We start from the raw sequence: 24,738 nt of genomic DNA, 5'->3' as shown, positions 1-24,738 counted from the left end.
TTTTTGGCCTTGGGCCTGTTTTTGGACAGGTATGCGTTGTTGCATGGTTATGCCTTTTGCATGACTTAATTAATAATTCTGGTTGTATGCTTTTTAGCGAGGTATTGCTTCTATGTTGGTGCGTTTTGCTCAAAACGAAAGAAAGAAAAGACATGATTGGATAAAACTATGTACTGTACAAATCGGATTCATTCAGTGAGCCTTCCTGGCCTTCCGCAAGGCTATGGCCTTCTTGACCTCCTTTAGCAAGCCTACAATGAGAGGAACGCCGATGGGGCCCAATAGAGGCAGATACACGGCCACCTTGTGCTCATCCGGGAAGTACATTTGGCCGACCATGCTCTTCTCGAAGAAGCTACGCTCCGCTTCCGTCTCGGCGATTCGTGCATCCGCTAGCGCGGCCTGGAATCGGCCCCTTCGGAGATGCTCACAGGCCGAGGTCAGATGCGAGAGGGTCGTCGCCACGGAGGCAGCCACGGTAGCAGGGATGGGGATGGAGGGAAGTGACTCGGTGAGACGGGCGAGGGAGCCCATGGTAGAGGATGCAGAGAGGAGCAGACTCGCGGCTCGAATGCGAGTGAGTGTCTGCAGTCGGAAAGGCAGCGCAGCCGGGGTGGAAGGGGCGCCCAGAAGAGTGAGGAGTTGGTGGGAAAAGGTCAGAAAGGGGGCCTGAAGCGAGTCGCGCGATAAATGCTGAAGTTGGGTGCCGTTGGAAGGGTTGAGAAGAACAACACCGCCCCATTGAGGCACGACCCAGCTTGTCGCGAGACTGTCCTTGACCACCAAGGGGGATTGCGCTGCATCAGGCACATAGAGAATAAAGTTGATGGTTGGGCCCGGGCCGATGCTGGGGCTGAGAGGCCATTCGGCCGCGTTGATGAACGCGCTAAGGTCTTCGGGCTTCAGGGTCCAAGCTGCGTGGCTTTCGTCGTACTCGGGCGCCGGAGCCGTAGGTGCAAACGTCGCATATAACTGAACTTGGGTGTCAACGGTAAAATTGCTGATTGGAGAGAAGGCCTGCAGCAGTGGGGTGATATAGTCGTGGACAGCGGCCTGAATGTCCCACGAGGAGGGCTCTGTGCCGGGAGTGAACAAGGAAAAGGCGAGGTGATAGGTATCGGCGTATTTCATCGAGCGTCGGAGGCGCTTGGCTATACTATCCGCGAGCTGAGGGGACACGGAGGAAAGCATAGCTGAAGGCGGCTGAGTGGTGGCTGTCGCACTTGATGCATGGGTGTTCGACAGGACTTGCGCGATGATGGCTTTCTCTTCTGTGAACAGCTGCTGAAGTTCACCCGCAATGTAAGCGGACAACGGTGGGTTGGATGATGATAGGGGCGGTATTTGGTTTGGTGAGTAAAAGACGTCGAGCTGGGTGATATCGTGCTGGAGTTCGGACTTGGGGTTGATTAGATCGTCTTGTGGTATGAGGCGCACTGTCAAGGCCGTGTCTGCCGGTTCAGTCAACGGCTCGTCAGCATTATCGTTCGATAGCTTCAGCCGCAGATGATGTGCGGAGAATTCATTCAAGTCATCGAGCGTATGTTGTGTCGTCCGGAGCAAGTGCTGGGCCTCTGCGTCAGGTAGGTGAGGCGTCTCAACTCGGATTTGAAGTGGGAAAACAGGACGACAGGTCTAGATTTGAAGAGACACCAGTCAGCCAGGTATGCATTTCAACGACCAGGAATTACATACCTTTCCATCGGCCCAATCAATCATTTCCGGGATGGGCAAGGAAGCTCGAAAGATCGATGTGGTCTTCCACCAGATCGGGAATCCCAGAAGAATAATCACCGCCCAGAAGGCTGCAATGACCTTGAATCGCGTCCGGATAGCCTCTGGCTTCTCCGGGGGCGGCGGACGCGGCGAGGGGGTGCTGACGGTCATGGTATAATCGGGGTTGGTATCAACGGTCTGTGATGATGACAGGTCTTCATTCTTGGCAATCATGACCAGGACATGCTTTGAAGAGGGAACGTAGCCTGGTACAGGACCAGATGGGAGAGAGTGGGAGGGGAGTTGGAGTTGTTGGAGTTAATTGCAAGCTGCAGTTGCGGAGAGGCGGGCGGAAGGCGGAGGGGGGGCCACCAGTTGGCGGCGGTCACAAGGATTACGATGTAACACGTCCACCACGAAACGCATGGCTACGTACTGGGAGATCTTGTTTGGTTCAAATCAAATCATTTTGGGTATCTATCCAATGCGCCAATCCATGCAAGAAACTACAAGACAATAATCCCACCGCTAATACTCCTTTTCGAAGATCTTCTGAATGGGCTTGGCGGCCTGCCAGGGGTTAGCAACATCGTCCGAAACTCACTAGGACAGAGACTTACGTCGATAAAGCGCTCCAAATCCTGGTCCAGACTGGCCAGATCCTCCTTCCGTTTGTTGTTTTCCGCAATCAAAGCCTGTTTCCGCTTCAGAAGCTCTTGTCGCGCCTGCTCCAGCTTCTCCCGTTCGGCATGTTCGTGGTTGATGCGAGCGATCATGAGATCGTGTTCGTCCGATTCACGATGCTCGGGGTGCAACGCCAGGAATTCTTCGAGCGGGATCAATGGAAGGGCAAGGTATTTGTGACTGTGACAGTGAGGTCAGCATCCGGCGAGTTCTTTTGGTGGCTACGCTGGGACATACTCATAAGACTCGCACGCAGCGATTTCCCCCGTCAGGTGCCGTTGTTCGTAGTAGAGATTCTGAAGTTGCAGGTGTAAACGGTCGATTTCCTGGCGGGCCTCTGCGGTCGCCTGCTTCGTCTCTCGGACGCGTAGAATAGCATCGCGGTTGAGCCCGCGCAGGCGAGCCAGAAGAGCAAACAGCTGCTTCTGTTCCTTGGACGCAGCTAGGGCGCGTTTTTCGGAGTCAGAGTAGGAGTCAGCCGACGGGTCGAGCACGGCGAGCAATTGCATGCATTGGTCGCGGGTTTCGGCGCTCAAATTGAGCACCGGCAGCAGGGACGCGTTGACGACAATGTCCCGAATGGCCATGGTGAGGGGATTGCTGTGCGTCAGGTGAAAGGAACAGCTGGCTGCCACTGCAAAAGCGAAGTACGGTGGGTGGTTTGTTGAAGGGTGGCTGGTGGCGAGAGCGATAAGAATGACCCAACGTGGAGGCAAGCCGGGCGCTGATGGGCTGAAGTGAAGACTGACAGCAGGAAGGCGGCGAATAGAAGAGCCAATCCTTGGATGAACAAGGATACGGAGTAGTTCTTAGCAGTTCAGCCTTAAAAAGTGGACATTTGCCAAGTAAGAGAACCAAGTAGTAACTGAAGGGTTGGTGGGGAGGGGAAAGAGAGAGTATTATTGATGGGATTAATATTGTTCGGGTTCCCCTCTTCTACTAACTACTTCTTCTGCTTCTTCTTCCTCCCCTTCTTCTCTCCTCTTCTCTTCTCTTTATCTCCTCCGGTCGTTCCCCTAAATACCTAATTCCCTCTCCTCCTAAGAGGTGTCTCTCCTTTTCTTTTGGGGTCATTATCATTACTATTCTGTTTTCTCTTTCCATTTTCTTCCTCTCCACTCAACTCACCTAGGCGCTTGTCCCTTGCAGCCACCCGAATTTCTCTAGTTTGTCCAACTTGCAGCTGTATGTTCTGCTTCGGTCGTCCCGCCGATTCCCGATCGTCCCGATCTCCACCCCCAACCTTGGTCTTTTCCCTCACTGACTTTTCCCCTTGTTATTTCTTTGTTCCCTCCAGGATATGCGATTCGATCTTCTCGACTAGCTACGGGTTTAATTGACGGTTGAGACGGTATACGGAACACCATGGCTTGCTCTGCGCAATCCATGACCATCGAGTCGTATCCCGAGGCAAACACATCCGCTTATTCAACAACCCCCTCCGAGGAGACCAGCTTACTCCGCGACCGTCGGCGCCGTCACTCGTTCCACACGGCTCGGAAGCTGTCCTTAGATTATGACGCAGATGCGGTGTTCCTGAGAGTATGCACTCGCCAGAATTCTCTTTTGGTGTATGGGATTTTATCTGACGGGGTCTAGGTCGAACTTTTCCTGACGGAGCTGGAGCGACGAATGCTGTGGATTGAGCAATATGGCAAATCCCACATGGATCAGATCGATGCCAGCCTCCGTCGCGGCTACGCTACCTTGGAGGCCGTGCGGGACTCGTGCTCTCACGCTTCCGGAGAGCTCATGGGCAGCGGCAAGAAGCGCGCCAAGATCCTGGTGGACACCTTGGAGGACCGTTATAAGGATGCTCTCGCCACGAAGGAAACATTAGAACAGAAAGCCCAAGCCGGTGTCCGCCTCATGGAATCTTTTCTCGTCGAGCTGGAGTCTCGTGCTCACGCCGGGTGGGACCGCGGGTTAGACGGCGCGTTGGATGGGGCGTGGAAGGCGATGGACTCGAGCTTGGTGCATGCCCGGGAGGTGGTCGACGAGGGCATGGAGCGAGCGCGTCGGGCCAAGGAGGCAATGAAGGAGAACATTGACCGGGCGATCCTGCTGGCCCAGGAGAAGCGGTTGATCGGTTATGCGGACCTCCCGCAGCCGTGGCGGGTGAACCCCCACATTCTTGAGGGATACCGGTTCACGCACTCGAAGGTGGAGTGCTTGGCCTCCATGTTCACCTTCTCCAACGAGCTTGTCAACATCTGGTCGCATCTGATCGGGTTGTTCATCGTGCTCTCTGTGGCTTTCTACTTCTACCCGCTGAACCCCAACTTCCACCTGAGCACCAAGACGGATGTGCTGGTGGCCGCAGTCTTCTTTTTCGCGGCGTGCAAGTGCCTGGTATGCAGCACCTTGTGGCACACGATGAACAGCATTGCCAGCCAGACACTGATGGAGCGGTTCGCGTGCGTGGACTACACGGGTATCTCGATGCTAGTCGCGGCCTCGATTGTGACGACCGAGTACACCGCCTTCTACTGCGAGCCAGTGTCGCGGTGGATCTACATCCTGCTGACGATGTCTCTGGGTATCGGCGGAGTGATCCTGCCGTGGCACCCCACCTTCAACCGGGCGGACATGGCGTGGGCACGGGTGGCTTTCTATGTGTCGCTGGCTCTGACCGGGTTCGCCCCGCTGGCGCAGCTGACCTACACCCGGGGCTTCTTCTGGTGTCTGTACTTCTATGCGCCGGTGGTGAAGAGTGTCCTGGTGTATTTCGTGGGGGCGTGTGTGTATGCGTCTCAGGTGCCGGAGCGGTGGCGGCCCGGACTGTTCGACTATGTGGGAGGCAGCCACAACATCTGGCACCTTGCTGTGCTGGGCGGGATTCTGTTCCATTACCTGGCGATGCAGGATCTGTTTGCGGGAGCGTTCAAGCGGGCGCAGGGGGAGTGCCCGAACATGGTGAATTAGAGGACGATAGAGGTGTATAGACTTGCAGGTTAGTTTCTTGACTTCTTGTACATATTGGAGTTGTGGATATACAAAAAGTCTAGCCGGCTTAGATTGTTGAGATGGTGCTATTTTTAAAGCTATTTCAATATATGATCGTGGAGGAAAGAATTGAGTAAAGTAGATTCATAACAGATAATGCACTGTAGACTAGGCAGTTGCGGAGAGGTACCGAGATAGTCTTGATGACAATGGACGATCATTATATCCGGAGATTGACGCTGGCAGCGAAAACATGCTTGAGTCGACGCCCCTCAATCTATCTGTTGGAAATGTCTCGGCTGTGGATTTCCTGATTGGGGTGTTGAAAATATGCTTAAGTATGCCTGTTTCGACTAACCCTCTATGCCACTATGTGAAATCTAGACTGCCCCTTTCCCCTTGCCACGGTGAACAACATGAATGTATGGGGGAGGCATGGATTTGTCGACGACGAGACTCCATCGTCGTGGGACTCTCCTGAGCCTCGACTATGGTTATGGACAGGTTCAGTAGCTCCTTATGGCCCTCATGAAGTGGACGGCCTATTATCCAGATAGAGTACAATACACCACCATCACCACCACCACAACCCACACCACCTCCCAGACCCTCAACCCATCAACCCATCACCCCCTATCCAAAAGCCCCTCCGACGCAAAAAAACCAAAATCCCACTCCCTCCCCATCCCCGAAATGAAGGTGATCGAGTGTCAAACGCCCGACGGGGCAGCGCCACTCCACCCGGGGCCACTAACGGGTTTCATCCGGAGTCTGGCCGCAATCAATCCCAAACCGAGCCCTAAGTGACTGGACTCAGACAATAGACATATAACTTGCAAGGTCTGCACCCCGGGCACCAGCGCCATGGTTTTCTGGTCTTCATCAACCAAGATCTGTGATCTGAGGTGTAACATACCTTTCCCTTCCTTTTCTTTGGAGCTGTGCTCGTTTCCGTTCTCTATCTAGACTACTCGACCTCTTGGAGCGCATACATTCTTTTAACTTTGTTTCTTTTATTACTTTCCATTTGACATTACCGGAAGCCATCAGTCAGTATGAAGCTCACCACCTCCCTCGCAGTCAGCGCTCTTCTGGCCGCTAGCACCGCTCTGGCCGCGCCCCACGAGGCCCGCCAGCAGCGCCGTCAATTCGGCAGCGGCTTCCCCGGCGACGGCGCAGCAGTGAACGGCTTCACCAGCGGCGGCAGAAACCAAGGCCAGGGGCAGCCCTCGTTCAACTGGGGCGCATCTGCCCCCAGCGCCAGCGCCAGCGCCAGCGCCAGCAGCAGCGAACAACAACAACAACAACAACAACAACAACAACAACAACCGACCCAAACTGCCGCACCAACGAGCTACTACGCCAACCCCAGCGCCGCGGCGCCAACCACCACCGCGAGCGTCAACCACCGCACCAGCACCAACACCGCCGCCGACTACGAGATCAACGAGAACTGGGCAGGCGCGGTGCTCGAATCCGCCCCGGCCTCCACCGCCACCTACACCTACGTGGCGGCGACCTTCACGCTGCCCAGCGTAACGCCGACCGCGGCCTCCAGCAGCTCCGACACGCAAGCCGTCTCGTTCTGGGTGGGGATCGACGGGGCGACGGCGGGCAACTCGATCTGGCAGACCGGGGTGGACATCTACGTGGACAGTAACAACGAGACCTCGTTCGCGGCGTGGTACGAGTGGTACCCGCTCAACTCGGTGGACGTGGAGATGGACTTCTCGATCGGGGATGTCGTGTTCGCCTCCGTCGAGGCGACGAGCAGCACGGCGGGGACGGCCGTGATTGAGAACCTAACCACCGGCAAGAAGGTGACGATGCATGCGACGGCGCCGAGTGAGAGTGCTAAGCTGGAGGGGCAGAATGCGGAGTGGATTGTCGAGGACCTGGCGGTGGATGGGGATGGGTTGACACTCGTGGGATTTGACGATGCCGTGTTTACGGGCTGTGTGGCCAAGACGGCGGATGGGCAGAGCTACAATCTTGATGATGGGGCGGCGCTGTATGCGGTTCAGGATACGTATAGCTCCAGTGTGCAGGCGGTGCCGGAGATTGTGAGTAGTGAGAAGTTGGTGGTTAGTTATCAGTAGGTTGCACTTTTAGTAGAAGAGAAGTTGGGGTGGGGACAGGGAGAGAGAGCAGGGGTGCAGGGGTCAAGAGAGATATAGGGCTGCTGTCGTTTATAGCGGTGGTTGTGTATATTGAAATGTTGGTAATCCTGAAAATAGTTATCCGATATTATATTGAAGCTATACCGCACGCACTCCATCATTAGTAGTTCGACCTGAGATTAATCAGTCGTATATTAAAGGGGCATGCTTGCTTGCCTGATATACAAACGCATTCCACATGCTCAACTCAAACTCACCATGCATCACAAATCAACCCGACCAACACCAAACACCACACCACACCATTCCACCCCCGAACTCCCAGTCCCTTATAGTACCCTTACCCTTACCCTTACCCATACCCATACCCAATAACCCAAACCAATCAATCATATAAATCCCCCCACCCCCTCTCCCTCTCCCTCCCCCGCGCCGACTCCCAAACCACCACCGCCCTCGGCGCCGCAATCTGCACCATCTCCTCAGATCTTCTGCCTGACCCATCACCACCACCACTTCCCCGACTACTCCCACTACTCCCACTACTAATACTTCTCCCCGAATCCGACATCAACGACGGCACAGGCGACATCGTCCGCGACGACATCCCTAGACTCCGGGGCGAGTACGGCGGCGGCGGCGTCTCGCGCGTCGCGGTCGAGGTGTTCCCGTAGCTGCTGGTGCTGGGGAAGGAGAGCGTCGACGAGGTGTCGCTGTCGTTGGGGTCTGGGTCGAAGAGCCCGGTGGCCGTGTGGTAGTATGGTGGGTAGAGGGGGGCGGGTGGGGGGGTTGGTGCGGCGGGGGGTGGTGGTGGGTAGGGAGTTGTGGTTTCTATTGTTTCTGGTGCGGGTGTGGCTGCGGCTGCGGGGGATGATGTGGTTGCTGCACCGGATTTCTCGTTCCAGGATGTTGATGATGTTGATGATGACGAGGATGGGCGACGGTGCAGGGCGAGGGTCTTTTCGGTTGGGGTGTGCGGATGGGGGGTGTAGGCGGGGAGGGGTGGGGTGGGTGGCAGGTAGCCTTCGTTGTTTTCGCGATAATGGTTTGATGGTGGAGATGAGGCTGAAGGTAAAGGTGGAGGTGGATGTGGAGGATTGGGATCCGGGCTTGGGATGCAGCAGAGCCAGCTGGTGATGGCGCTGAGGGGGGACATTGATGGTGATTCCAGCAGGTGGTGGTGGTGGTGGTGGTCCAGGGGGTGGGCTATCGCGTTATCGGTGGGTAAGATGATAAGTGCTAACTTATCGATAGAGAGGGAGAGGAGGACAGTATATGGGAAATTGGTGGGTGAGATTGATTGAGTAAGATGGACAGGTATATAACCATCCGAGTTGAACAGATCGATCACAACAAGTCAACGTAAACAATGGAGGTATGTACTAAGTAGTAACTTAGTCCACGGTGTCACCTCGACTGGTTGATGGAAGACAGACCGACAGTCAAATCAAGAAGTAGAACCAGAAGGCAAGTAAAAAGGCTGGCTGACACAGCCTCAACCTCAATTCCCAGGCATCCAGATTCCCCGCACTGCTGATTGGTCTGTGTCCCGCAGTTCCGTCCCCACTTACAGCCTTGCCAGTTGGCTTGCCAGTTGGCAGCGCTAACACCTAAGCTAAGCAACACCACCCCCGGAATCCTCCCCCTCATACGCATCCACTTCATACTTCCCAAACTGCCGCGTCGGCACTTCTCGGGCAAACATGACGTCCAATTCCTCATAAGTCCGTCCCTTGGTCTCCGGCAGCCGGAAGTAACTCCACAGAAACGTCAAGAAAGCCGTCCCAAACCAGAAGAACCCCGTGTATCCACGCCAATTCCAAGCCGTGGGGTTCACCATTGACGGCTCCAGCCCATTGGCCACCACGCACGCAATGTAATAAGAATTCCGGGCCAGGACCACCGTCTTCGACCGCAGCCGCGTGGACGACACCTCGGGCGGGATCACCCAGGCGATCGGTCCCACCGTCATCGAGAAGGTGAAAATCCAGACGATGCAGAGGACGGACTGGGTCCAGAGCGCCGCCCCCGTCGGGTTGGAACTGGTCGTTGCCGGCGTCAGGCATCCGCTCACCAGAAGATAGACGCTCATCAGCCCCAGGCCGCCCACATACATCGTGCGCCGCCCGAAAAAATGCATGGCGAGGCCCGACACCGTCGTGCCCAGGAAGGCCAGCCCCGCGCCGCCGAGGCCGAGCTTGTACGACTCGTCGTCGCTGATGCCCGCCTGCTCGAAGAAGTAGGTCGGCGAGTACGCAAAGACCAGCCCGGTGAACACCTGTCCGGCCAGCGCCATGCAGGCAATCTCCGTGCGCCGGGCGTTGGGCCCGCGGAAGCAGTCTAGGTAGGACCCTCCCTTGATCTCTTTTTCCAGGTTGTTGGTGTACACCATCATCGCAACGGTCTGGTGAGCGGTGTCGGTGTCGGGGTCGGCCAGGAGCCGGTTGACGATCTGCACGGCGGCTTCATACTGGCCCTGCCGGACGTGCCACCACGGGGATTCGGGCATGAAGCAGCCGCAGACGAACAACGGGACCGGCCACACCCACTGCAGGGCAAAGGGGATGCGATACGACCATTGGCTATGGAGATCGATCAGCCCCTGCAGCACGCCGGCGCTGATCAGCTGGCCGATGACGAACGACACGTTCACGAACGCCGTCAGATACGGCCGCAGCACCATCGGACACAGCTCCGAACTATACGCCGGCCCAAGGGTCGCAAAGATGCCCCACGGGAGTCTACCTCGGAATTATCAGCTTGGCCGAACCACATAGCCCCATTGCAAGAAGCCTTCAAGCTCTACCGCCAAATAACCTACCCGCAAAGAATCTGCCCCGCCACTTGCACTCCGGCGGTGTCGCCGAAAAACGGAATGAAGATGAAAGCACCCATCAGCACCTGGGCCAGCAGAAAGACCCGCTTGAAGCCCCACCGCTCGATCAGATAGCCATTGATCAGTGCGCCGATCATACACCCCAGGTTCCCTGCCGCTCCGAGGGCTGACTGCCAGGATCCGGCGACCTGATATCCCTTGCCGGGGTGTTCCTCGCCGAACTGCGTCCGGAAGGCCGGGTAGCCGAAGAAACTGGTGATGAGGATGGTGTCGTAGCCCTCCATGACGATGGCGATGGAGGGGACGAGCGACCACACGACGGCCCACGGGAAGAGCTTCAGTGCCTGCGTGACGGACATCGCGTGCTCCCTGGTGTTTGCGGCCTTGGCGGCCTCCACCGAGCATTGCCATGGCTTGTCAGTTTCGGTGTCCTGGCGGGACTGTGTCAGGTCGGTGGTGACTGTGCTCTCCGAGTGGGAGAGGGCCACTTGGGTTTTCGGGTTGGACATTTCTCTGGTGTGTGGTGGGAGTAAGACGGGGGTGTGCAGCATCAAATATCATAAAGTTTGAGAGGATATGGAAGCGGTAGAGTCCATCTTCCCCCCCTGCAGGAGAATAATGCCTCAATGAGTAACCCGCCACACAGATGATAAGGGCTAAGACATATCACGCATGTCTTTTGTGGTAGTCTCTCAGTGACATGGGTCCAAAACGGTGGGAGTAGCCAGTCTGACGCTGACGATCTATCCAGTGCCCCCGCATTCTTAGCTGGATGATGCACCCCCTTCAGCATTCTTGTAGAAAAGTTGTCTGCAGGCCGTCGACTGGGCCCAGACAACCTCGGCGTTTTCCTATGTTATCCTTTGGGTAGAGCGGTCTAGACTTGAGCTGGAAGGCTAGCCCTTCCGATTCTCGCCCTTGACGGACCGATTCGGAGGATGAAGATGCAGATATACCGCGCAGTGTATGTAGCCGTGCAACAAGCAGATAGATGCCCCAGAGTCACCCGAGACGTTCTCGTCCTCTCCCTCTCCCTCCTCCCTTTCCATATCCCACATCTAAACACATAAATCAGCCTACCCCTACCGACCGACCATAAATCCCCAATCAACAACGCACCCAATCTCCCACCCGACTCCCATCCCCATCAACGCCACCTTCAAACCTCCCCAAGAAACCAATTAATCGCCTGCACCTCCGACCTAACCCTCACCCCAATCCACCACAAATCCACACTCCCCAACAACTCCAACCACCCCCGCAACACCACCAACGCCGCAACCTCCTTGCAGACCAACCTCTCAAAAAACGCCGGCTCCAACCGTCCCATCCAGCCGGTATACGCCCCGAAGCTCCGGATGCCCCTGGGCAGGTGCACCAACCCACTCAATATCCGCACCGGCTCGTAATACACATTATTGGCGGGGGTACTCCCCGCATGGATGCCGCAGAGATCCGCCAGCCCGGGATCGAGCCCCCACCCTGCCACCACCCTCTCAGAATCATCATCCTCGACGTCAAAAATCCCGCGATACTGCGCCGCCGACGCCATGAAGACCTCCCACCACATACTCCCCCGCTGCCAGGGGACGGTGGCCTCCAGCAGCCGCCGCAGCCCCACTTGCAGGGTGAGCCAGGTCAGCGCGGTGGCGGTATGTTCTGGAGATGTAGCGAAAACAAAAGAGCTGTGCGGGTCGTAGCGGTCGAGTTCGAAGGAGCGCACCGTTAGGAGCAGGCACGCCCCAAAAAGGCCGTCCATGTTGTGCGGGCCGATGGTGGTCAGTTGCTGTGAGTACTGCGTGATGGCTTGTTGCCAGTGGTAGGTTTCGGTTAGGGCGTAGGGGCGGTGTTTCGTGGGGGTTGTGTAGCGGAGGTGGGAGGTTGCGAAGGCGATGATCGTGTGCATTAGGTAGGGGGACTGTTGATACCCATTGTTTAGTGGTTGGGGGTGGGGTGGTTAGTCTTTGGGGGGGGGGGGGCGGTTGGCAGGGAATAGGGCAAGAGGGTAGGTAGGGAGAGAGGCTCGTACCTCGAATCCGAGCTGGATCACCCGTCTTTGGTACTCGGCTTGCGGGGCTTGTGGCCCTAGGGCCGGGTCGGAGAGGCCGTAGAAGTGATGCAGGGCCTCCACGCGGATAGAGGGCGAGGCTCCCTGCGGTAGCTGTAGGAGGTCGTGGAGCTGGGTGCCTACGGTGTCCTGGGCTAGGTTGTAGGCCCTGGAGTCCGGCGAGCTGGTCAGGAACCGGGTCATTGTTTTCTTGGGGTCCGTGCTGCTGCTGCTGGGTCCATAGCTACAGTCCAGATTGAGTTTGTGGCAGCGAAGGCAGTGGGGTTTCGATTCATCACACTGAGATCCTTAGAAAAAGGCTGGTACTGGGCAAAGAGGGTGTGGTGTACCTTGACTCGGCGCTGTTTACACTTGGAGCATCCATTGCGGGATTTCCGATGCGCGCGGCGGGCATGATAGATGCGCTCCGGTTGGGAGGAGGGGAGTTGGAGGTGGAGGATTCCCTGACCTGCGGGGAGAGACATGGTGATTGATCATGACTAAGAATAGTTGAACCCTGATCACCCTGCTGGTTCGATTCAGAAACCTTGCAACAATGACAAGGCATGGGGATAGGTAACAATGAGGGGAAGACAAGCCAGCGATGGAAGCCATCGACGCAGTAAGGCTGACACGCTAGTCCCGAAGAAGCACCCTCGTATTCAATATATCAACATCATTCTCATGCATCATGTCCTGAAAACCCCATTGCAACCACAGTACGGAGTACGGGGTACAGCGTCCAGCGTACAAGAATCAAACATCAGCAACGCATGCTTTCATTACTTCATACACATCACCCTCACCCAGCCCCCTCACCCCCAACTCAACCAATCTGCGCATTCGAGAAATCCATCTCTGCAAACCATTAGCATAACAATTCCACCCCCCACAACCCCAAAAAAAGAAAGGCAAAACTAACCAGGATGTTCCGCCTGAAACTTCTTCAGAATATCCATCTTCTTCTGCTCATCGCTCGTCATGCCCCCGATCTCCTTCTGCCGCTGATCGTACATCATCTTCTCGACCATGGCGCGCGTCTCGCCGTCCAAATCGCTCAGCGAGGACGACTCGGGCGTGATCTTGGTGACGTCGATCTTGGGCGCCCCCGTCACCACATGCGGCCACCACTCCACCTTGTTGACCTTGTCCAGGTGCACGGCCACCTCCTTGCCCGGCGGGTGCGCGGTCGTCTCCAGAGTCCAGGAGCTTTCGTCCACGATGATCGGGTGGGGGAAGGTGCCCTGCGGTTCCGACTATTAGCACCCAAACCCTGAGCCAGTACTGTAGATCCCCCCCCCTCCCTCCTAAGGGGCGAAAGAACAAACCTCAATAACAGCCTCCTGCCCCCGAACCGCCACCTTGATCTTGGTCTTGGTGAGCACGACATCCAGATCGCGGCCGCGCAGGTGGCCCGGCACGGGGATCGTGACCTCGACGTCGCGGATGGTCTGCGTCCATTTGTAGGGGAGCTGGGCCTGCTCGGCCTGCTCGGCGGCCTTGCGGGCGTGTTCCTCGGCTTCGCGCGCGGCGAGGTCGGCGGGGGTGGGTTCTTGTTCCGACATTGTCTCCTGTTTTCTAGGTATTTGGGAGGGGGTGTTAGTGTTTTTTTTTTGTTGGTGGGTCTGGAGGGAGACAGTTGGATAGCTTCTCCGTACAGTACCTCAAGAAGTTGCTGGGGATCGGAGTGGTTGAGGACGTTGGAGAAAAAGAAGAGAGCTGCGGGGGAATTATTTGATGGTGGAGCGGTGCTGCGGCGGTTCGAGTAGCTTCCGTCCGTTGCGGGGCTTTGGTTTGGGTCGAGCTTATTGGGGTTTGGTTGCTGTTGGTCTGGTACTGCAAGTATTACCGTTCTATGGATATGTAGTACGCAAAAGAGGTCCCATACTCTCTCGATTAAGTTCAAGAAAAAGTGGAATATTGGCTCTGCTAACTGTTGAAGATGTGACAGCGTCACAAACAGATCATTATGCCCTATATGCCTTGCGTATGTCCCAAAACCCCCACAACAACCTACCCTACCCTACCCCTGGCAAACACTCCCCCGACTAAACAGTCTCCATGCTTCCTGCGCATCATGACTGCATACCCACTCAAATGCCACCAACACGAACAAGATTACCATTTTCCATCCTCTCCCCCATCCCACCCAAGAATGTAAGATTTTGGTTTCGCACAAATGCTAAGGAAAATAAGAAAGCTGGAAATGCTCCCACATATCCCATTAAACGCCATTGAAATGGATCCCCGTGTACCACCACCAGCATATCCGATTATCATCTTCGTCATTCCGTACTATCCGTTAGAATCTCTTCTCCGAAAAGATCGACTTCATGGAGGCCGTGCAGGTCGCTCGGGTCGAAACTCGTCGAGCTCGGTTCTGGATGCGGCACATCGGATTCCACCTCCGCCGCCGCGCTACTACTAACTTCACCACCTTCCAAAAACCCGAAGAACTGGCCCGCATACTCGGCAGTCGCGTTCGCGAGCTTCGCCTCTAGGATCCCCTCGAGCATACGCATGTCTTCCTTCCACTTCTGCTCGCGGCGGGCCTTCTCCTCTGCCGACCGGCGGCAGGTCCCCTCGCGTTCGCGTACCTTGACGCAGTTCGGGCAGATGTAGTTGACTTCGCAGAAGGAGCATTTGCAGGGGGGGTTGGCCTTCACGCAGTCCTGGCACACGTAGACGGCGCAACTCGTGCATTCGCGGAGCACGCTGGCGCACCGCTGGCGTTGGTCGCCGACGGCACGGTACTGCGGGCAGAAGAAGGATTGGCAGCCTTGCCATCGGAGCTGCTCGGACGGCGAGTCACAGTAGGTGGAAGACGGGGAGGACGATCGCGATCGGTTGGAGTTGGACAGGGACAGACTTCGGGAGCGGCGATGGATCAGCGAAGCCGGTCCCGGGGGTTCGGGCAGAGCGCGACTGCGCACCTCCCCGGCCCCCTCACCATGGTCCTCGGTGAAGCTGCTCGTCGTGGAGTCGATCACCCGCTGGGTCCGGAACGGTAACTCGAACTCAGGGACGGAGTGGGGATAGGCCATGTGCGGGGCCAGGTAGCCGCGAGAGCCTGATGCAGCGTGGTTTTGAATCGCCATCTTCTCCAGCGTCAAGTCCCGGTAGCCACAAATCCTCAGCCGTAGACCACGGAGATCATGCTCGATGCACAACGGCTTCGAGCAGCTCTTGCAATGCACCTTCCACTGCGGCGTGTCGTAGCAATCCTGGCACAAGTTCCGGGGACAAGCCGTGGGTTGTCGGTTAGGCGGACCCAGCAGCCACTTCATCATGGCGATGTGTCCCGTCTCGAGGGTGTAATCCGGCTTGCGTGGGTCTCCGTAAGCGTCGCGCGGGAACGTCTTGCTCCATTCCTGGGCCGAGATCTCGAGGTCCTCCCAGCCTTGTCCCCTGGGTAAAGGCACCGCGCGCACTTGATCTACGTCCCGATTGGAAGTGCCGATACTGATCCCGCCTCCGCCGGAGAAAATGGGTTCCGTGCAGCACCAGTGCAGCTTGAGGGCAGGATAAGCGGCGGGAGCGGTGGGGTTGGTGGTGAGTGCCTCATGATCCGTGAGTTCCACTGGGTCTTGCATCGAACACGGCGAAACTGTTGCGCCAGGGGCCCACCAGAACGGATTCGACTCCTTGGTCGAGGAGGGCTCCAAATGACCAGCAATGTAAGGCCGATCGTATGCACAGCTAGCACACAGAGTCTTTCGACATCCGACGCAGTGCATCAAGATGCTGCATTGCTCGCACCGCTCCGGGATCACTTCGCAGCAGTTATCACAGCGGATGTTCTGGACAAATTGCGCGTGACTTTGACGCAGATGCGCCGGTTTCATCTTGCCGTCACCAAGATCACCGATCTCACCCGTCCCCAGCGGTTCGCCGCAATAGCCCGTCTCATTGTGCTCCCACAGCTTGCCGTCACGCTGAGCTGGCCTGTTACCCGAGTCGATCGGTCCGATCCAGTTCTTCGACCTCCACAGCCGATCGAAGACGACCCAGACCTCGGCCGAACCCTGGGGAACCCGCATCGACACATACCCTCTTCTGCGGAAGCACCGCCCGGCCGGGGTCGAGCACCACGCCGTATCCGTCCAGATGCCCAGTTTGTGACAGAGGTTGACCAGCTCATGTGTGGGCTCGGAATCCGAATCCTTTCGCGACAACGATGACGTGAGGTAGGGGCGACGGCGGTGGTGGCGACATCGGTAGGTGTATAGACTTTTGAGAGCGAGGTGTTTGGTGGCAGGAGAGCTACCGATATTTCGTTCCATGTTCACATCGTACTGGAGACCAAACATGGTCAAGTAAGGAATAATGTGATACTTGAGTGACACGTTCTTGCACCCCCGAACAGAAAGATGCTCCAGTGTCTCCCGTCGAGCATGAAGGACTGTGGAGATAAGGATCTGACCCGAGACCGCCGTGTTATCCAACTCCAGGCTGCGCAAACACGGGCTGAACGGAAGCACCACATTCATCAGCAGCTGATCGAGAGCGTACGGTCGCGACTGACGGGGCACCACTGCCTCCGAGGAACCGGTGAGGACCACGCGAATCGGGGGAGGCGTGCCTGAGGGATAAAGGAGCCGGAACGAAAGGTACTTCCATGCTGTTGGGTATGAGCGGAGAAAGGAGCGGAGGTAGCGGGAAGTGTGATAGAGCGAGAGAATAGAGTCGGTGGGGGTCTGCAAAAGGAGGGATTCGAGGATGGGCGCATGAGTGGTGAGGACTCTTTCGAACGTTGATAAAGAGTGTTGGGCGTGGATGTCCGACTGCTCCAGCGCGGATTCCACCAGCACTTGCTGGCTCGGGCCGGCGGTGTTGTGCTTCTCCCCGTCCATCGTTATCGTCGATAGTGATAGTGATACGAAGGGCGCTACCGGAGGATGTCGGTCTGTCACGACGGCGCTGAGGCCGAAATTCCTGCTTGATCTTTTTCTATGTCTTGAATGACTTGGTCAATGGATTGAGTCCGGGACGGAGTCGGAGGGTAGAGTGTCGCGGGATCGCGAGCACGGCGGAGAACGCGGGTATGACCGCCCATCATAAGGGGAATAAAGAGGGCGACTATGCGCAAGGAGGACGGATTTACATCCCAAGGCTGAACATCATATGAGGGAGGTCTACCAAGGGAGAAAAGACCAAGCAGGCAGAGAAGCCGAGGAAGAAGACCACAACAGGGTTTTTTTAAGGTGGGAAAAGGGTGGAACTGAAGAAAGAGAAGAAGGGAAACGAGAGTGAGGTGAGGTGAGGTGATGTGATGGGGATGAGTGAGTGAGTACGTGAGTGAATGTGGGTGTGGTGGGTATGTGTGGGTGTGTGTGGCTTTGCCAACTCACCTCAGATTGGGGATTGGGACAAAATCCAACGACGGCTGCCGGGATCTGCCCGGCCCAGCATCATGTGATAGGTCGCTTCGACCATCACGAGCCTGAATTGGAAATGCTATCGATTGGCATGATGATGCGGATTTTCCTGAGGTCGGATGATAATCAGAGAGAAAAATAATAACCTTGAGGAGGGTAAGGGATGAAAGGAGGGTGAGGAAAAGAAAAGCCTTAAAAGGGACAGGGAAACTATTGTTCCCTCAGCATGGTTCTTTCAGTAGTGATTGAACTCTCCCGCCTTTATTGAATCTTCATCAACTAGACTACCGGTACTCCGTACCTGACTTTGACTAGTTAGTCAACTTGCAACTTACCTCACCCAACATCTCTTTTTGGGCCGCTAGGAGCAATAAGGCATGAAAGCACGCTTGACCAGTCAGATCCGCATTATCTACCGGCCCAGTTCAACAATCAGTCAACAACAAGGAAACTTGATTTGGGTGCACCGCCCAGGGCACAAGAAGTCTATCATCTATCCTAGTGTCGATCACCATCCTCGCCCACAGTATACCCCCTTGCGATTCCCTTGCGCCCTTCCACCACCAGCGTGCTATCCGGCGCATCTTCCTCGTATTGAATGTCAAAATCACTTCCCAGACCTTTCCACGTCCGCTGGGATTGCAGGAATTCCGCCCCTGGGGAGAATGTCCCGCCGATCATGGCAATATCGCCCTTGGCTCGCCTGGCTAAAGCGCGCGCGGCCGACGGCCCACTAGCGGCCGATACGGCCTCCTCTGCTGAGGAAGCGGAAACGCGGGGTGCAGCATTCCGCATGGGCCGGGAGTGCGAGACATACCGACCGGTGCGCAGGTCGAATTCCGGTGGTGCGGACTCGGGCTCCGACATCTCCCCATCCTCGTCCGCCGCGGGGTCCGCATTCTCCGCCTCTTCCTTGGATTGGTCAAGGACGCTCTGGAAGTCACTCCGCCAGGCTCCAGTCCACACCCGCTCCGTATCGCCCTGGAGCGTGAGCTCCAGCTCCGATGGAGTAATCACTGGCTTCCAGAAATCCTTGCTGTCGACCAGGGAGCTTTCCCAGCATCCGATGACCACCCAACCGCCGATCTCGCTGAAGTTGGCCACCTTGGCCGCGTTGAGCTTGCCCACCACAAACAAGTAGCTCTTCTTTCCGGCGGCCGCGATCCGATCACGCACATGCTCCACAATGTGGAGGTAGTTCTTCACGCTCAGCGTGTTGACGAGGATACCAAAGATGGGCACGGTGTTGAGAGAGGTCAAAATGGCATACCGGCGACGCAGGGCAGCCGCCGTGGACGCGGGTAACGGCTTCACAATCTCCTTTGTCACGTCATCGGTGGGATAGATATGGATCGCGGCGACGCGAGACGCAAGGGTCAGGAGTAAAGCCGTGGGTGGGTCGGAAATGTGGAAGAGTTGCCAGTCAGAGAGTGACTGCGGGGTCTCTAGGACGGTGTCCGGGACGGTGCGGTTGGGAATAGCAGAGGAAGGGTTGTGGACGATATCCGTGGCGAACAGGTTGGTATAGCCCTCCTCGACGAGACGCGAGTAGACGGTCGGGACATGGTTCGAGTAGGTCACATCGGCCGCCAGAATGACCTTGGTTTCAGGGTCAGGGTAGGTCTCCTTGAATGCGCGAACCACGGGCTCGAGAGGCAGAGGCTTTTGTGTGAAAACGTAGATGACCGGCAGCCTGGCTGTCCGGGACAGACACGACCGGCCGTAGTGCACGACGACGTCCGCATCCACATGCTCCGCGGCCACCTCGTCCACGCAGCATGTACCGTAGGAGGTATCCGCCAGAATATATAGTTTCGGGGCAGGCGCGGGAGTCGCATCGACATTGAGCTGGCCAACCGAGTCCGCTAGCTGCTCGGCACCGTCGGTGCTGCTTTGCTCGTTGCTGGGTGGTTGAGGGGGGGCATCGGTCACGTCCAGGCCGCGGCTGAGGAGTTGAAACACCCGGGGAGCATCAGGAAGCATCTCATCTGGAAATTGGAGCGCAATGCGCTTATACCGTGCCTGGCGGATCTCTTTCAGTGTGCGTTCGATGTCATAGGTAATCGAGAGCTCCTCATCGGAGAGCGTGCGATTCGGTTCCTGAGACGCAACCGGGTCGGTGGATTCCAGGATGCGATCATCCGGAGTGGAGAGGACGGGGGCTGCCTCCATATCGTTAGCCTTGGTGAGAGGTATTGTAGAGCAAAGTTTTGCAGAATCGTGAGCAGCCCAGGGCTGGCAATTGAGAATGGTGTTGATGAAGGTGGTGGGGAGGGAAATCGGGCGGAATTTTTGACTGCGAGGAAAATCCAACGGATTTCCACCCCACCTTCACCCCGCCATCCGCAGGGGAGCCAATCGCACTCAGGAGGATTACTTGGTTGTGGTGCCATACATACTAAGTAGAATTAAAGCAACAAACCATGCTCACCACAACTTTTTTACAGTTAACCATAATTGCATAGATAGAACCTGGGTTCAATGGCCGTCTCATGCCTACCCTTAATTCTCTTACAATAATAAATATATACAGAAAGATACCCTATCCATCTACAAATCCGCCCGGGCCGGCTCACCAGCCCACACCCGCCGGATCAGCTCACGAATGGGCTCCCGCTCGATCTCGCGCGGGTTCCAGTAGGGGTTGCTGACCGCGATGTCCGCAGCCTTGTCGATATCCTCCTCCTTCATCCCGAAATCCTTGAGACCGCGCTTGACCTTGAGCTTGGACAGCAACACATTGAGGCCGTGGATGGCGTCCCCGTTGCTCTCCGGAAGGGCCTCGGCCAGCTTCTTCATGGCCTCGGGGATCTTAGGCGCATTGTACGAGATGGCGTGCGGTAGGACCGCGGTGTGGGTCTCCGCATGGGGCAAGTTGAAGCTCCCGCCCAGGGTGTGACAGAGCTTGTGATGGATGGCCATGCCAACGCTGCCCAGGCACGTACCACACAGCCAGGCGCCGTAGAGGGCGGACGACCGCGCCGATGAGGAGCTGGGGTTCTCCACGATCTCAGGCAGGGCGGAGGCCAGCGCACGGGTACCTTCCAGGGCCATCAGGTTGATGACGGGGTTGGTGTTCCGAGCGTAAAGCGCCTCCACTGTCGCGTCGCAGTTCTAAATCAGCATCCAGATTCTCAAAATCAATTTGGGGGCTGAAAAGATTGGAAACCCACCAGCGTGCGCAATGGCATTCACACCACTCGTGGCACTCATGGCGGCAGGCAGGGTCATGGTCAGGTCCACATCGTAGATGACCGTGCCCGGCAGGATCTTGGGATCGGAGCGAGTCTTCTTCAGACCGTCGGCGGTCTCGCCCAGGATCGGGGTCATCTCACTGCCGGCGTAGGTCGTCGGAATGCAGATGTGCGGCAGTCCGGTGCGGATGCTGATGGCCTTTCCGAGGCCGATGGTGCTACCACCGCCGACGGAGATGACGGCATCCGCGCCCTGCGCGTTCGCGTATTCCAGTGCCTGGTCAGTGATGTGGGTCGGGGTGTGCATGGTGGCCTCGGTGAAGATGCCCGCGATCTGGCCGTTGAGGACGGCCTTGACGCTCTCGGCTTGGCTGACTTGGTGGGGGGTCGAAAGCACCAAGGGGGCCTTCACATTTAACCGGGCAACCTCATCCGGGAGCTTCTGGAGCGTGCCGCTGCCGAAGATGACACGGCCGGGGTTGGAGTTGTATTCGAAAGCATCCATTGTGAGTGGAAGTTTGGAGGTGGATGGTGCGCAGGTTTATCGGGATTGCAAGATAGCGGGGAAGAGATTAGAGGGTTCGGGGTGATTCTGATAGATATAAATAGTCTAAGATGTGCCTGGATCCGAGTCTCAGGGAGTTATCCGAAGCTTGATCATCATGAATAATAAAGGTATTTCCCCCACACCCCACCACTTCCGTCGTCAACGTCACGAAGCCATTGGGGCGGCTAAGGCAAAGGCTTTTGCCGTGGGTCGCACCCGCGCCGAAGGTGGAGGGCTTCGGCAATTCGCCCGCTATCGACTCCGACTACGACCCCATACTCTACCATTTCTCGAGAGAATTGGTTATCTTGTTGACTGCTACATCAACATCAACCAGACATGCAACTGTCAGTACTGCAACTGTTGTTTACCCTTCTTACAACCAATCCATGCCTATACACTAGAGGAAAGGGATGAACAAGACAAACGATGGATTGCCGATATCGGCAAGGAATTATCCCGTGGCAGGTCGCGCCAGACAGACGGTGCACTGCAGACATCCTCAATGTCAAGCACTGACGCTTAGACTATACGCATCTGAGGAGCAACAACCGTAGCCACGATCCAGTGAATTGACAAGACAGTATCGCTGCCGCTAATCTGCGCCCACTGCAGTCTTCCCTCACAGCTGCTTCATCATTCTTCACCAGTCCGAATGTCGAATGTCTATTCAGTGTATACACTCACATCACCACTGCCAAGTTGGGGACACCATACTTGTAAACCCTTCTCCCCAATGGGTCATCCATCTCTGACACCGCGTGAACCAGCAGAAAGGCAAACGTTGCTAATGTACCGTATGTTCTGCCTTTCTTCTTTCCCGGATGCGGCAGTGCGGGCGGTCGTTAGTATCGGGCACACGCTAAGAGTAGCGCTTATGAAGCTAAAGGACTAGCTAGGTCTGATCCTAGCCGAGTCAACCGATAAGCGGCGTAGACCCTTGGAAAGATAGCTTAATTCATATTTAAAGCGTTGTATACTTGGTCTTTCTGCTATAACATCCTCACGACCATCTTGGGGTCATTGAGGCGAGCATCACTATATTTTATTTGTCCACTCGATGTCACCATACAGTACCATCTTTTTGGTCGGCGGGGGTATCACTTAGTCCATATCGGCAAAGGCCATGATCTGCTGTCCTCCCTTGGCTCCCTTGCCCTTCTTGCGCTTCTTCTGCTGCACCGCGCGGGGTCTCTCTTCTTCGCTATCATCGCCGGATCCCGCATCACTGTCAACGTCATCATCATCGCTATCATCACTGTCGCCGTACATGCGCTTGTCGCCCAGGTGGGATCCATTAGCGCCGCTGGACCCGACCGCCTCATGCCAGACCTTGACCACCTGACCGCCACCACTGACCATGCGCCCTTCGACGTCGAATCCCAAGCCGATCACGCCTTCCGTCTCGTCGTGCACGACCTCCGAGATGACCTTGTTGTTGCCGATCCGGACGAACTTGACCGCGCCGCCACCCATACCCACGGCGACCATCTTCCCCTTGCCAAGCTCCTCCGGCACGACCGTCAGCGTCTCCAGCGAGTCGGCGCCACCGGTGCGGGGCTGGACGTAGATGCGCTCGTCCTGATCGTCCCAGGCACCCTTCTCCCACAGCGTCAGCACGCCGTTGGAGCCACCCACCACCACTTTCTCGCCGCGGCTCGTCCCGCTCGTGGCCAGCCCGCCGATGTACACCGAGCTGATCAGCTCCTCCTCCTGATCCTCACTGCGCACGAGCACGCCCCGACGGAGATCCGTCACGGCCAGCGTGGTGCCACCCGTAGTCACCCATTGCTTGCTGAACCCAGAGGTACTGGTATCGGACGCGGGGAGCGGGGTGAGCGAGGAAACGTAGTCGTCGTGGGGGTGGTGCGTTTGTTGCGGCTTGGCGGAGACCTTGGAGAACGGAGTGCGGAGGTCGTAGAGGTGAAGGGCGCTGGAGTCGGTGGCAAGGAGGAGGGTTTGGGGGGAAAGAGCGTGTACAATGGTGGGGGCGTCGACGGATCTGAATTTTGGCCCCAAAGCCTTGCGTTAGCACTTGCGCTGACAATTGAGCATCAATTGGCCTCATGAGACACGGATTGTCCCAATTGGCATGTGAAAAAAGATCACTTACCCATCCTTTAACGTGGGGACCGCGATCTTGTTCGTCACCACTCCGGTATCCGCCTTCGCGGCCTTGACCAACCCGTCCGTGCCAGCGGAGTACAAGGTCTCGCCGTCCAGCGCAAAAGTCAAGCACCGGCAGCTGCCCTTGTGTCGTCTCGTGCTCCACACGGTGTCGATGTGACCCTTGCCGTTGCGGGACGAAGACGTCGAGGCCCCGTCATCATCGCTGTCCGCCTCCTCGGAGGGGAGTCGGTAGGTCTGGACATGGCCCGTAGCAAGACCAACGGAGACGATGGGTTCATTTGGGTGGATGGCCTGCGAGAACAGATCCGCCGACAGCGGCAAGGTACAGACCGTGTCGAACATTTTTTTTGTGCGGACGGGTCGGCAATTGAGGCAATGGACCTGATTTATCCCACTCGTATAGACTTTCTTTTATGACTTTTTCAAAGAGCTACCTCCAAGTAGATTTGTCTCTGGTGCCGGCCGCAAGCTCCGACTTTTGATGGGGGCGGGCCGACCGATCTTCCGGTCAATCTTCCGGTAGCTTGACGGCTGATAAGCCGCTTATCGCGCGCAACCGCCGCCTTCGTGTTGATGCAGGCGCATTGGCACGGGACAAGACGTTAGGTATCGAGACAGCTTCTTGCTTCTGGGTAAGTGTATTCGCTTCTAGTCCAGTCTCTGACTTCAAGGCAACGCTCTATAGGAGTCAACAGGTTGGATTGATATTCACTAACTCCAAGAGACTAGCAGCCCAGGCTCGAATGGGTAAAGAGCTCTATTGTGAATCACGGATTTAATTGCTTCTGATAGTGCCAACTGACCGGTCAGTCTACGCCATTGTCCCCAGTCCACACTTCTAATCCAGTATGACCAAGCCCCCAACAGTACAGACAATCATACAAATTCGAGTCAAAGAGAGAAGTTCAATTAAAATTTGGGCTCCGTTTTGAGTATTCATGTCATCCTGCCGCACATATCAAAATAATAGTCATTTCGCAAGCAGACTACTGTGAGTTATCGTGACAGGATGCGGACTATGATGATCTTCTGAGCAAGGTTCCTGCCCGAAACCCTCCTGCTAGACGCTTTGATTCGACTTGGCCTTGGTCTTATACCCGGGATAATTCTTTTTCCATTGATGTATATACAGAATCCAAG

General features: G+C 56.4%; 11 protein-coding genes across 11 annotated transcripts; 2 read left to right on the top strand and 9 right to left on the bottom strand.

Moving 5' to 3' along the window:
* Positions 1–78: 78 nt before the first annotated feature.
* Positions 79–3,281, bottom strand: ASPACDRAFT_1879144 (uncharacterized protein). The gene is made up of 5 exons (XM_020198154.1): positions 2,638–3,281; positions 2,337–2,580; positions 1,696–1,962; positions 1,224–1,635; positions 79–1,193 (listed from the first exon to the last, which is right to left on the bottom strand). The coding sequence occupies exons 1-5, from the start codon at positions 2,985–2,987 to the stop codon at positions 193–195; spliced, it is 2,274 nt and encodes a 757-aa protein (XP_020059331.1). The 5' UTR covers positions 2,988–3,281; the 3' UTR covers positions 79–192.
* A 484-nt stretch (positions 3,282–3,765) lies between these two features.
* On the top strand, positions 3,766–5,325 carry ASPACDRAFT_50416 (hemolysin III family protein; the record flags this gene model as incomplete). Its single annotated transcript, XM_020202352.1, has 2 exons — positions 3,766–3,942; positions 4,000–5,325. The coding sequence occupies 2 exons, from the start codon at positions 3,766–3,768 to the stop codon at positions 5,323–5,325; spliced, it is 1,503 nt and encodes a 500-aa protein (XP_020059330.1).
* Positions 5,326–6,401: 1,076 nt separating this feature from the next.
* Positions 6,402–7,445, top strand: ASPACDRAFT_57951 (A4/G1 family peptidase; the record flags this gene model as incomplete). Its single annotated transcript, XM_020203300.1, has 1 exon — positions 6,402–7,445. The coding sequence occupies one exon, from the start codon at positions 6,402–6,404 to the stop codon at positions 7,443–7,445; it is 1,044 nt and encodes a 347-aa protein (XP_020059329.1).
* A 406-nt stretch (positions 7,446–7,851) lies between these two features.
* Positions 7,852–8,622, bottom strand: ASPACDRAFT_40305 (uncharacterized protein; the record flags this gene model as incomplete). The annotated part of the gene is made up of 1 exon (XM_020200734.1): positions 7,852–8,622. One exon carries the CDS (start codon positions 8,620–8,622, stop codon positions 7,852–7,854), a length of 771 nt encoding a protein of 256 aa, XP_020059328.1.
* A 459-nt stretch (positions 8,623–9,081) lies between these two features.
* On the bottom strand, positions 9,082–10,811 carry ASPACDRAFT_40304 (uncharacterized protein; the record flags this gene model as incomplete). Its single annotated transcript, XM_020200733.1, has 2 exons — positions 9,082–10,207; positions 10,288–10,811. The coding sequence occupies 2 exons, from the start codon at positions 10,809–10,811 to the stop codon at positions 9,082–9,084; spliced, it is 1,650 nt and encodes a 549-aa protein (XP_020059327.1).
* Positions 10,812–11,461: 650 nt separating this feature from the next.
* On the bottom strand, positions 11,462–12,834 carry ASPACDRAFT_40303 (Zn(II)2Cys6 transcription factor domain-containing protein; the record flags this gene model as incomplete). The annotated part of the gene is made up of 3 exons (XM_020200732.1): positions 11,462–12,220; positions 12,332–12,649; positions 12,700–12,834. 3 exons carry the CDS (start codon positions 12,832–12,834, stop codon positions 11,462–11,464), a joined length of 1,212 nt encoding a protein of 403 aa, XP_020059326.1.
* ASPACDRAFT_76071 (NudC domain-containing protein) lies at positions 12,814–14,030 on the bottom strand. The gene is made up of 4 exons (XM_020204634.1): positions 14,013–14,030; positions 13,678–13,928; positions 13,272–13,593; positions 12,814–13,207 (listed from the first exon to the last, which is right to left on the bottom strand). The coding sequence occupies exons 2-4, from the start codon at positions 13,912–13,914 to the stop codon at positions 13,176–13,178; spliced, it is 591 nt and encodes a 196-aa protein (XP_020059325.1). The 5' UTR covers positions 13,915–13,928; positions 14,013–14,030; the 3' UTR covers positions 12,814–13,175.
* A 241-nt stretch (positions 14,031–14,271) lies between these two features.
* On the bottom strand, positions 14,272–17,613 carry ASPACDRAFT_76070 (uncharacterized protein). The gene has a single exon (XM_020204633.1). It carries the CDS (start codon positions 17,200–17,202, stop codon positions 14,635–14,637), a length of 2,568 nt encoding a protein of 855 aa, XP_020059324.1. The 5' UTR covers positions 17,203–17,613; the 3' UTR covers positions 14,272–14,634.
* A 292-nt stretch (positions 17,614–17,905) lies between these two features.
* Positions 17,906–20,161, bottom strand: ASPACDRAFT_113552 (2-(3-amino-3-carboxypropyl)histidine synthase subunit 1/2). Its single transcript, XM_020195730.1, has one exon. The coding sequence runs from the start codon at positions 19,897–19,899 to the stop codon at positions 18,226–18,228; it is 1,674 nt and encodes a 557-aa protein (XP_020059323.1). The 5' UTR covers positions 19,900–20,161; the 3' UTR covers positions 17,906–18,225.
* Positions 20,162–20,186: 25 nt separating this feature from the next.
* On the bottom strand, positions 20,187–21,637 carry ASPACDRAFT_113551 (maleylacetate reductase). Its single transcript, XM_020195729.1, has 2 exons — positions 20,901–21,637; positions 20,187–20,825 (listed from the first exon to the last, which is right to left on the bottom strand). The coding sequence occupies exons 1-2, from the start codon at positions 21,424–21,426 to the stop codon at positions 20,278–20,280; spliced, it is 1,074 nt and encodes a 357-aa protein (XP_020059322.1). The 5' UTR covers positions 21,427–21,637; the 3' UTR covers positions 20,187–20,277.
* A 762-nt stretch (positions 21,638–22,399) lies between these two features.
* ASPACDRAFT_113549 (WD40 repeat domain-containing protein) lies at positions 22,400–23,991 on the bottom strand. The gene is made up of 2 exons (XM_020195728.1): positions 23,582–23,991; positions 22,400–23,470 (listed from the first exon to the last, which is right to left on the bottom strand). The coding sequence occupies exons 1-2, from the start codon at positions 23,938–23,940 to the stop codon at positions 22,573–22,575; spliced, it is 1,257 nt and encodes a 418-aa protein (XP_020059321.1). The 5' UTR covers positions 23,941–23,991; the 3' UTR covers positions 22,400–22,572.
* Positions 23,992–24,738: the final 747 nt, after the last annotated feature.

Source organism: Aspergillus aculeatus, assembly GCF_001890905.1.
Source record: "Aspergillus aculeatus ATCC 16872 unplaced genomic scaffold ASPACscaffold_3, whole genome shotgun sequence".
In the NCBI taxonomy this organism is placed as follows: domain Eukaryota; kingdom Fungi; phylum Ascomycota; class Eurotiomycetes; order Eurotiales; family Aspergillaceae; genus Aspergillus; species Aspergillus aculeatus.
The sequence above is the reverse complement of the archived record's forward strand: the minus strand, read 5'-3'. Positions and strand labels throughout refer to the sequence as shown.